Source organism: Barbus barbus (assembly GCF_936440315.1).
Source record: "Barbus barbus genome assembly, chromosome: 12".
NCBI classification, from domain to species: domain Eukaryota; kingdom Metazoa; phylum Chordata; class Actinopteri; order Cypriniformes; family Cyprinidae; genus Barbus; species Barbus barbus.
In genome coordinates this window covers 3,334,585-3,347,356 of record NC_136740.1, presented here as the reverse complement: position 1 = coordinate 3,347,356, position 12,772 = coordinate 3,334,585, and the positions used below count along the sequence as shown (strand labels likewise).

At 38.8% G+C, this 12,772-nt stretch overlaps 1 protein-coding gene across 1 annotated transcript; it reads left to right on the top strand.

Annotated features, from left to right (window-relative positions):
- Positions 1-11,869: 11,869 nt before the first annotated feature.
- Positions 11,870-12,532, top strand: LOC306877726 (transmembrane protein 158-like; the record flags this gene model as incomplete). Its single annotated transcript, XM_079429663.1, has 1 exon — positions 11,870-12,532. The coding sequence occupies one exon, from the start codon at positions 11,870-11,872 to the stop codon at positions 12,530-12,532; it is 663 nt and encodes a 220-aa protein (XP_079285789.1).
- Between the last annotated feature and the right edge of the window lie 240 nt (positions 12,533-12,772).

The window sequence follows — 12,772 nt, the reverse complement described above, 5'->3', positions numbered from 1 at the left end:
TATAGCAATGGTTATTAATGAAAACTATAACAGTAATATGTGTTGTTGCATGAATAATAAGCTAATTATCCACCCCTAACCTATAGTAAAGCATTGATAAATGTTGATGCAATAAATACGGTATAATTTAACAGTGTGCATCCCTCTAAAACAGAGAAAACAGCTTTCACAAACATCACCACGTCCGTCTCTTCACTGTAAAAAATACTACTTTCGAAAAGTTCTACTAACCAATGTAAACAAATAGCCTGAACAAATCATTTTTAGCACGAGAAGTCAGCTTAAATTTTTGTGAGATCTGAACTAAAATACTCTAATGTCGCTAGCAAAAGCAGTTTTGTTTACCTAAAGTATTTATTCACAACATCCAGATGTTCTCCCAACTTTTCGAAGCGAGTCATCTGAACAAACTATTTTATATTGAACAAGTTCCCAGCATGCATTGCAGCTTGAAAACATTTTACGTTAATTATTAGTAAACTAGTATCATTGTTTTAAATTTGACAGTCTTGGTTTATGTTGCTGCTGCTGTCAGTTATAGCGGTCATGTGCATAAATAAACATAAATATAAAAGATGCATTTCAACTGCATCATCTAATCATCCACATGAGCCATTAGAGCTATGTTTTTATTAGTGTACTTTTATTATAGGTTTATAGCATTATCAGAATTTTCTTCATCTTTGAATCTGACACTGAAGCATCACAATGAGTGGCACAGTCATACAGTAGCTGCCAGGCATGAACATTCAGTGCTGGAAGTTTTTCCTTGTTACCTTAGCAACCCTTTTATCTCTCAATAGCAGATTGTTTTCTGTTGAAGCATTCAGATTTGTGAAATCAGCAGTGAAGCACAGGCTCCATTTCACACCAAACGAAACAAACAGAGCATTAACTCCTTTATTATATAAGGTCAGTGAAGTTCAGTCATATCTTCACACCCAAAGGCTGTCATATGTTTTAAAAATCCGTCCGCGGTGAACCTACACTTGATGATTAGATTTCTTTTGTTTGTGTCAAACTGAAGGTGCCTGTTTCTTTCAGATAATACTACAGACTTACACTCAAACCTCAGAGTTGTTATTTTTCACTTAATCTAAAAATATGTTTTAAAAATGATTTAAATTAATAAAAATACAGAAAAAAAAATATTTTATTTAGTAGCCAAAACAACATTTATAATTTTGCTTTGGCTACTAAACTAGTATCCTACTAAAATTATCACAACTTAAATAAAAAAAAATAAAAAAAATAGTTATATATTAAAAAAAAAAAAAAAAAAAAAAATTACAAAATTACACCAAAATACTTTAACTGAAATCAACATAAAAACTGAAAATAAAAATATAAAAATGAAAACTAAATCAAAATAAAAATGACAAATACAGAACAAAATTACAAATAATTTAACTAAAATGAACTGCAAATTAAAAAAGAGAAAAATTCACAACTAATATAAATGACAAACATATACTGAAACAAAAAAAGCATGGTAATTTTCTACCCAGACATTATGCAGTAACTTTACTGACATTTCCATGTACAACAAATATCTAAAAAATAATATCAAACATTAAAGTTACTAAAACTAAAATTAACAATAAAACTGAGTTTAAAATATAAACAAATTAAACAAATACATAAATTACACTCTAAAAAAATGGTGCTATATAGCACTAAAAGTGGTTCTTTGGCTCGTAATCATAAGGGAACCACTTTTGGTGCTGTATAGCACCACATCCTGGTGCTTCAGTGGTTCTTTGGCATGACTGAGGGGCTATATAGCACCGCTACCATATACAGAACCTGTTAGGCTCCTGTATGGTTCTTCAGCGGTTCTTTGGCATGACTGAGGGGCTATATAGCACCGCTACCATATACAGAACCTGTTAGGCTCCTGTATGGTTCTTCAGCGGTTCTTTGGCATGACTGAGGGGCTATATAGCACCGCTACCATATACAGAACCTGTTAGGCTCCTGTATGGTTCTTCAGTGGTTCTTCACTGGTTCTTTGGGGTGATTAAGGTGCTATATAGCACCACTGCCTTACAAAGAACCTGTTAAGCCCATTTAAAGGTTCTTTACGAGCCAAAGAACCACTATTGGTGCTGTTTAGCATCATTTTTGTTGAAGAAATACATTGAAATTTGGCACCTCCTATGATTCTACATAGCGCCATTTGACAAAGGTGCTGTATATCACCTTTAAAGTGGTTCCCCTATGATTACGAGCCAAGAACCACTTTTAGTGCACAAATCAGTTTTTTCCACAAACTCTTTTCTTATGATGGTCATAATGGACACAGCACTGAACACACACACACACAGCAGTGAACTCACACACACACCGTGAACACACACAGCAGTGAACACACACAGCAGTGAACACACACAGCAGTGAACACACACCCGGAGCAGTGGGCAGCCATGCTGCAGCGCCCGGGGAGCAGTTGGGGGTTTGGTGTCTTGCTCAAGGGCACCTCAGTCGTGGTATTGAGGGTGGAGAGAGCGCTGGTTATTCACTCCCCCCACCTACAATCCCTGCCGGCCGGGGACTCGAACCCGCAACCTTTGGATTACGAGTCCAACTCTCTAACCATTAGGCCACGACTTCCCCAAAAGCAAAAGCTCTATAAGCGAAAAGTATAGATAATTATTAATTTTATTAGTGAAGTTGAATAAATTAAACATCATCTGTTGCTCAGGGTTATGAGTAGCCTGTATGATTAAATGATTAAAAAATTAAAAAAGAGAAAAATTCACAACTAATATAAATGACAAACATATACTGAAACAAAAAAAGCATGGTAATTTTCTACCCAGACATTATGCAGTAACTTTACTGACATTTCCATGTACAACAAATATCTAAAAAATAATATCAAACATTAAAGTTACTAAAACTAAAATTAACAATAAAACTGAGTTTAAAATATAAACAAATTAAACAAATACATAAATTACACTCTAAAAAAATGGTGCTATATAGCACTAAAAGTGGTTCTTTGGCTCGTAATCATAAGGGAACCACTTTTGGTGCTGTATAGCACCACATCCTGGTGCTTCAGTGGTTCTTTGGCATGACTGAGGGGCTATATAGCACCGCTACCATATACAGAACCTGTTAGGCTCCTGTATGGTTCTTCAGCGGTTCTTTGGCATGACTGAGGGGCTATATAGCACCGCTACCATATACAGAACCTGTTAGGCTCCTGTATGGTTCTTCAGCGGTTCTTTGGCATGACTGAGGGGCTATATAGCACCGCTACCATATACAGAACCTGTTAGGCTCCTGTATGGTTCTTCAGTGGTTCTTTGGCATGACTGAGGGGCTATATAGCACCGCTACCATATACAGAACCTGTTAGGCTCCTGTATGGTTCTTCAGTGGTTCTTTGGCATGACTGAGGGGCTATATAGCACCGCTACCATATACAGAACCTGTTAGGCTCCTGTATGGTTCTTCAGCGGTTCTTTGGCATGACTGAGGGGCTATATAGCACCGCTACCATATACAGAACCTGTTAGGCTCCTGTATGGTTCTTCAGCGGTTCTTTGGCATGACTGAGGGGCTATATAGCACCGCTACCATATACAGAACCTGTTAGGCTCCTGTATGGTTCTTCAGCGGTTCTTTGGCATGACTGAGGGGCTATATAGCACCGCTACCATATACAGAACCTGTTAGGCTCCTGTATGGTTCTTCAGTGGTTCTTCACTGGTTCTTTGGGGTGATTAAGGTGCTATATAGCACCACTGCCTTACAAAGAACCTGTTAAGCCCATTTAAAGGTTCTTTACGAGCCAAAGAACCACTATTGGTGCTGTTTAGCATCATTTTTGTTGAAGAAATACATTGAAATTTGGCACCTCCTATGATTCTACATAGCGCCATTTGACAAAGGTGCTGTATATCACCTTTAAAGTGGTTCCCCTATGATTACGAGCCAAGAACCACTTTTAGTGCACAAATCAGTTTTTTCCACAAACTCTTTTCTTATGATGGTCATAATGGACACAGCACTGAACACACACACACACAGCAGTGAACTCACACACACACCGTGAACACACACAGCAGTGAACACACACAGCAGTGAACACACACAGCAGTGAACACACACAGCAGTGAACACAGACCCGGAGCAGTGGGCAGCATTTATGCTGCGGCGCCCGGGGAGCAGTTGGGGGTTTGGTGTCTTGCTCAAGGGCACCTCAGTCGTGGTATTGAGGGTGGAGAGAGCGCTGGTTATTCACTCCCCCCACCTACAATCCCTGCCGGCCGGGGACTCGAACCCGCAACCTTTGGATTACGAGTCCAACTCTCTAACCATTAGGCCACGACTTCCCCAAAAGCAAAAGCTCTATAAGCGAAAAGTATAGATAATTATTAATTTTATTAGTGAAGTTGAATAAATTAAACATCATCTGTTGCTCAGGGTTATGAGTAGCCTGTATGATTAAATGATTAAAATATGTCCTCTCTTCTTAAACCCCATTTACAGCATATTGAACAATCATTTTTATTAAAGAAGCAACATGCACACATTCTACAGATGTGGTTGGATCTGACCGTTCTGCCTCAAAGCTATGAAGATCTCTTAGTCAGGAACTGGTTATAATTATGTGAAATGCCCATTTCCCCAATCCTATTTCCTCATTGCTGTCTCCTCTCAGGCCCCGGGCATCTGTGAGACTCTCTCTGATGAATGATGCTCAGCGCCTCGGGCTCTGTGCAATGAAGTCCAAATCTGAGATTAAATCTTCCTCCCTCATTTCCTTCACTTTCCTCTCCTATTTGTCCTGTTTAGCTGTGTATTTGTAGTGACGGATCACCATTATCATCCTCTGCAGCCCCATCTCATAAGAAAACACGAGCTGGTGATGCCGTATAAATTTGTACGATGTGATTTGTACAGATGATATTTTGAAAAATAAGCAAGGATGAAGGTCTAACCCTAAATTTGGTCATAAATGAAGCTTGCATTTTTGCATTTCTTCCACATTTTGTAGCCCAGTTATTCTTCAAAAACACATTGTTTGGTTCTAAAAGCAGCCATTTGCATGAGCTTTCACTCTAAAAGCTCCATTATTTGCAAATTATTACATTTTTTTCATCTCTACGTGTGCACTTTCCTATAGATGTTCTTATCTTTCTACTTGTGTTTAACAAGTGCACAAATACCATTCAAGTACCTGAGTGAAAGTACAGATACATAATAAAATATTACTCCAGTAAATGTATAAGTACTCATTTTCAATTTTACTTGAGTAGAAATAAGTACTTGATTTTTAATGTACATACTTGAGTATTTAAAGTAAAAAGTACTGATTAATGAACCGTTTATTTTTTTATTCTAGTGAATACTAGTCAGACTTGTCATTAGTCAACACTAATAAGAACAATTAGTGCAGAAATGTAATATGTGGAGGTAAATCAGGACACTTTTTGGCATGGAAATGACTGGGAAATATTCAAATTTATTATCAAAACTTACAATATCCTATGAAAACATTCAACTTAAATATACTAAAATACTGTATAAGCAGATTTAGTTCACAAATATCTAACAGTCATGTCCTGTATGATTTTAATTTACAATAATCAATACTAAAATTTGCTCAGGCATACAAGCTCCGAATATAGTTTGATTGTTTAGTAAATATAAAAGTGGTACTTAAAGGGATAGTTCACCCAAAAATGAAAATTCGGTCATCATTTACTCAGGTTTTATAGTTATTATCACCCTCAAGTTATTTCAAACCTGTATGAGTTTCTTCCTTATGTTGTACACAAGAGAAGATATTTTAGAGAATAGTAACCAAACAGTTGCTGGTAGCCATTGACGTCCATATATACTATAAAACTGCTACCAGCAACAGTACAGAAATGCAGCCTGAGTCTATATGGAAGGTAAAAGGTAGCTATGTAAATCATGTTATATCTATCCAAGCCGCAAGCCCTAGGAGTTTTAGTATAAACTGAAACAAAATATGAAAGAATTATGAAAACACGGCCCTCCTCAGTGCAGCAGCCCAACAGGAGATTGTCCTGTGATTGTGTGATCTGTAATCAGGGTTTTTGATGTTTTCCATCACAGTTCCTGTGGATTATCATGCTGACAGCTCCTTCAGTCCCTTGTGTGCGCATCAGTCTCATCTCTCTGTCCTTTCCCCTTCCTGCTTCTCATTAATTAATATTACTAATTAGCGCCCTGATCATTTGGCTGCCTCCAAGAAGTGGGAAAGAGCTGGTGCACACAAGGGGATGATCACGTGTCCCAAGACTCCTGCGCTGTGCATTGTCTGTCTCAGCTTCCAGAGTCTAGCCATTTTATTCAGCCAACACTATCATTAAAAGTCAGGTGTGTCATTTTTTCAGTGTTAAGACAGTTAAAATTCAACATGAAATTGTGTTGGCAGCCAATTTCCATAATGTGACTTCTTAAGTGAATATTCAACATGAAAAGATGTAGAGTGGGACTTGATTCATCAACTTTAATGTATTTGTGTAAGAAATGAGTAACAGGAAAAGGACATACATTCTAGGGCTGTCCACATATAACGCTAACACACACACACACACACGTAGTCACGCAATGCTGAGGTTGTTAACATGAACAATTTGAGAACAAAGTATAATTTGCACGGTTAGATTTGATATGAGCTAACCATCATTAGATTTAATCCCCATTGGTAGCGTGATTTAATGTAATGCTTTTTTCCTCAGTTGGTCAGAACAAAAGTGGCAGACTTTTTACTTACTTTTTATTTACAATATCCGGTGACAATTCTTATTTGGGTCATACTTCCAATGCTAGATTTTATGTTTCCAAAGCACAGGACTGTGGTGACTACAAATCAAAACATTAGATTCATCCCCAGGCCCATAGCCAGCTATGAGGTCACCGAGGTCCGGACCTTGGTAAGTTTTTGATGTTCAAAAATAAAATTTGTTCTTTGAATGACTAATTTGCTGTTAAACTCCTCATATGAATGTCTGCATATAATACAGTTTAGACCGTTTGCAAGAATTTTTTGCTTCCATGGCAGGTGTGAACTCGCGGGCGCAGCCTCCGTGTTGCCAGATCCATGTATTATAAGTGTTTTCGGACTTGTCTTTTCCACTTAATTTAACACTTTAGAAAGGTAATAAAGTAGTAAGTTGTGGTTTATGTTCAGCGATATGTTTATCCTATCTTATTTGGAAAAGATTTGAAATAATTGATTTTTATTTTTTTCGTTTTTTTAAAATAGCAATATCTGGCAACATTGCATCGCTGGCACTTAAACTGACAGTAATCAAAAAAGGCCACGGACAGGTTATAGCTAACAGGATTCAGTAAGGGAAACCCAAAAAATATCATGATATTATCTGTCAGGAACATGATCATTTAACATTTAACACTAGTACATAGATCTGTAGAACAGATTACAGAATTAAATGAAATACACAAACACTAGCCAAGAAGAAGTCTATGCTATGTCATTCAGTAGGCTATAGTAGTTACATTTTCATAAATCATGCTATAAACATTCAAAAAAGCACTAGACAAAGTTATCAGCTTTATAGCAATATTAATAAAAACTATAGTAATATGTATTGTTGCATGAATAATAAATAAATTATAAAATGATCCACCCCTAACTATATTAAAGGATTAACAAATTTTGATGCAACAAATAGGGTATGATTTAAAAATGATCAAATCAGAAAATCCGTCTCTTATAAAGGCTATTTTCAAAGCCTGGCTGTGGCCATGTTCATCCCCACTGGAGCCGTGCCGGTGCACAACCCATGTAAAAAATATAATTACGCAAATAATTGCAGGTTTCAAACAGAGATGGCGACAGAGAGGCTGCAGCTTTAGGCACAATCCCATTTCTACCTCTTACCCCTGGTCTCGATTCTGTTTTGGTTGGAGGGGTAGGGGTAAGGGGAAGGGCCAGATAGACCTTCAAATGAAGATTTTTCGGGACCACACTTCAAACGAAGGGGTATGAGTATAACCAGCGGCAACAAGGCTGCCCGAGCGAACAAAAAGACCTAGTAAGAGCTTGATTAGCTGCTTCAGGTGTGTTTAATTAGGGTTGGAGCTAAACTCTGCAGGACACCGGGCCTCCAGGACCGAGTTTGGACAGCCCTGTATTAAACCATTTAAAGAAAGACAAATCCTCTCCAAATACAGATTAGGTAACCATGATTTAGAAATAGAGAGAGGAAGACATAGACACACAGAGCAAGAGCAGAGAGGATCTGTAGACACTGTTATCTACAGCAAATCGAGGACGAGAAACACTTTCTGCTTATTTGTCCTAAATATCACAATGTGAGGGAAACATTTCTCCCCAGAAGCACTGATTCCATCATTTACTGATATTGAGAAAATGCCCTTTATACTTGATGACAACACAGCTGCACTAGCTGCAAGATTTGTGTTAGCCACTCACAATGCTATAGGTGTTAAACATGGTTAACCCTGATTCACTTTATCTTTTCATTTATTTAGCTGGATTTTATTTATTTGTTTAAAATTTCACAGGTCACTGCACACCGAGTCCGAAATCTTTGCACGTTAAAAAATAAACACGACCTCACGTTGTGTCAATCACGTTTGTACACTGCCTCCGAAACTTTCGTCCGTCAAAAAAAAATTCAGGTTCGATTTTCTGCATTTTCACGTCTGTAGCATGCATTTTGATAGGAAAGGATGGGGAATACGAAAAAATGGAAAAAGCATGCGAAAATTTCGGACTCTGTGCGCAATGACCTTCAGTGTGCAGTGACCTTTATACTTGGGAAATCTTCTTTGGTTCTTCTGTTCAGTATGTCAAGGTCAGATGCAAGTAAAAACATGAACGCAGAGCTGCCTCATAGTCAACTGAAGCTGTAATTCTAATTGAAAGCAACACTTAAATGTTTTTCTGCTGTCATGTTTAATGCTGTAAAGCTGCTTGATTTAAAGCAATCTATTGCAGAAAGTGCTATAAACACATGACGTGGTTTTACTTGACAGGAGTGATTAATTGCAGAGCTGGTGTAAACATGTCCACTGTGCTATGATCAGATGCTGTCTTAACGGCTGTTTTCTCACTACTGTCATGTTTGCATGGTCGTGAGTATATTAGGGTCTTAGGTAATAAACTTTGGTTTGAGCAACTCTATAAGTTTCTCATCACAGTTCTTTCAAACAGAAGTCAGTGGACAGTGGTCAATCTTTAGTGTTTATATCTTTAGTGGCAATGAGGAAATGCAAAAGCATAAACTGCTTATACTGGTCTTAAAAAGTTTTCTTAAAAGGCTGGTCATAACTTTTTTAAAGTCAGACAAAAAAAGATAGATTGGCCTAATTTGAATCAGACAAGTAAGACTGATTCTTTCTTGGATAACTGCTGTCAAATTATTAAGACAGTCTTAACATACTGTATGTGACTGGCCCCTGGAATCAATGAAACATCTAGAGCCTAATCTACACTTGAACTTGACCTGGCGGGGGAAAACAATTACCAGCCAATACCTACAATGAGTCAGTGTTAGTGTGTGTGTGTGTGTTTCAAAAATGAAAAAAGGAGGTTCTTCAAAAAGCCAGTATTAGCCAACCCAGAATCTACAAATATGTCTCTCTCTTTTTCCTGATTTTTAAAAAGAAAAGAAATATTCTGAATCTTTCATACATTCTGCTTTGACAAAGGAGGCTTTTATCTTGGTCCCATTAGCATTTTTGGCACTGGAGCAATTTACATTTTTATAGCATAATTAATGAACAAGAAAGTAATTTACATTTTCCTTCTGTTCACTGCCACACTGTGTGGAGAATATTATATTTGAGAGGCCAGTATTTGGGAATTTGGACAGTGTGTGAAGGAAAGGGGACGGCAAGGCGAGAGGATGAATACGCCGTTCTGCTGAATCCAGTGCAGGACAGACGTTCCTCTTTCAGGTGCAAATGGAAGGTAATGTGTGCGACACATCAGTCGGCTCTCGCATCAAACAGAAGGCGGTATTCAAGCACTAATTAAGCCATTTAAACATCTATAAAGAAAAGGATTCATACATGTATTCCTTAGAAAAGCAATTGGCTATTATAAATCATCTTATGTTGTAATATTCTTATAAATGTATAATTCAAATATTCTTTACTTGATGAATTCTTATGTTGATAAGCATATTGTAATGCAGTAGATTGGAAAGTTCGCTGCAGTGAAAGTTTACATTTTCAGCAAACTTTCATTCTTTTGTAAAAGGAGTAGTTTGCCTAAGAATGAACATTTGCTGAAAATGCACTCACCCTCAGACTATCTGAGATTGTTTCTTCATCAGATTTGGAGAAATGTAGCATTGCATCAGTGTCTCAGCAATGGATGCTCTGCAGTGAATGGGTGCCGTCAGAATGAGAGTCCAAACAGCTGATAAAAACATCACAATAATCCACATGAGTCTAGTCTATTAATTATGACTCGTAAACGGTGCTTGATCTGTGCATATTTCTCTCCTGATTCAGACAAGACAACTCTTTCACAGGAGGAAGCGTTATTATGGACTTGTATTAGTATTTTGGCCAGATTAATTATGAAATTCATCTTAATGATGGATTTGTTCCTTAAAAACACACAGCTTTTTGCATCACAAGACATTAACTGATGGGCTGCACTGGACTGGACTGGAGTGGTGTGGATTATTGTGATGTTTTTATCAGCTGTTTGGACTCTCATTCTGACGGCATCCATTCACTGCAGAGCATCCATTGCTGAGACACTGATGCAATGCTACATTTCTCCAAATCTGATGAAGAAACAAACTCATCTACATCTTAAATTGTCTAAGGGTGCATTCATTTTTGGGTGAACTATTCCTTTAAAATGAATCACATCTTGTGAACTTCACAGGGCTCATTTTTATACCTCGTGTGACAGGTCCATAAATATATTAATATTTGGTTAGATGTTCCCTCAGGACATAGGCGAGTCTGCCTAAAGCAAGTGTCACATGTGAGATGAGTTTTTATTTTTATTTTTTTTATCAAAAAAGAATAAGAACTAGTGCAGTACTTCTGTGTTAAATTATGATATGATATGATGTAACTAACATGGCATTTTGTTTTCATGTGATATGAAAATCATAAAATAGTAAATGGTATTACAGAGAGAATCCCTTGACCTTTTGTGACCCCTCCAATAAGAGTATGTTGTCACACTGTATGTACAAATTTCAGATACATTCAAATAAAACAGTAAAACAACCATAAAACAAATCATGAACAGACACAAATGTAGAAGATATATTATGCTGAAAAAAATATTTAATAATAAATATCATATAGAAATTTTTAGAAACTTATTTCAATTGTTAGTTTGTCAGTTTAGTAATATTGTGTCCACTTCTTACCCAAAAGATATGACAAAATAAAATGATGTTGGCATTATTTTAAACAACTAATTTTTTATTAACTGCTACATTTGTGGACTTTCGTCTCCAGACCTTATAGTTACTGATAAATGGAACTTCCGCTTGTGACAACTTGCCCCAGTCTCTCTAATGCGATGCATAAAACACATCATCTGTGTGTGACATTATCACACTGTCGTATGAAGCCTCCTACCCCTGCTTTCGACGAGGACATCATCTCATCACGCTAACAGCTGAAGCAGAGAGGTGAAGGAGCAGAAATCTGCTTCACAGACAGACAGTCAGTCACACGCTGTGGCGCGCAACCGTGCGCTCGGTCACTCACTTCGCTCTCCGTGCGCGCAGAGGCAGCAGCAGCAGAAGCACAAGATACACGCAGAACTAATGGAACACGAACTGCTCGGCAGCTGCAGCGGAATAACGAGCGAGACCACCATGAGCCTGGAGGAACCGCACGCTCTGCCATGCTGAGCATCTCCCTCGCGCTCCTGCTGGCTCTGACCGCTCCCGTCCGCTGCGCACACAGCTGGAGCGACGAGGACCTCCTGCTGCCGCCCATCAACTCCTCCGGGAGACTCCTGGCCAGCCTGGAGGTGGATGTGGGCTACTCCAAGAGATCCGTGGAGGAGCCCGAAGCCTCCTCGCAGTGCAACGTGAGCGTGGAGAGGCTCCCCACCAAACTCGTGGCGCGCTGGGACATCAACTTCGGCTTCCAGTGCGATGTGCTCATGTACACTACCAACAACCACGGCAAGGCGTTCTTCTCCGCCGCCTTCAACCGGGCGATCTCGCCGGTCTACATCGAGCACCTGGGCGTCACGGGCGGCCAGCAGGAGTTCAGGCTGTGCGTGGGATGCGGTCTGTCCCGGTACCGGAGATTCAGACGGGGCAGGTCAGAGGGTCCGCAGACGGGCGACTCGGTGCACTTCTGCTGCGTGGATTTCGCTCTGGACGAGCTGAAGGGCGACCGGAGCTGGAGGCTCAACCGCAAGCCCATCGAGTCCACTCTGGTGGCGTGCTTCATGACTTTAGTCATCATAATATGGAGCGTCGCTGCCCTCATATGGCCAGTTCCTATTATCGCGGGATTTCTGCCCAATGGAATGGAGCAGAGACGGCAGAGGTAATAGAACAGTACAGGATAGAATTCACATGAGCATAATAGAGGATCCTAAACTAGTTGACTCGCCAAACATCCCATGCTTAGTGGCAAACGTGTCATACATTTGCTTAAACCGTACTATTCTCGTGTTTGAAACTGCTATTATAGCCGCATCTCCTGAAGGATGGAGGTATTTTATTAGATTTCATTTGTTTTTATAAATTGATTGTAATAGAAAAACATTATGTGTGATATTCAGATGTTA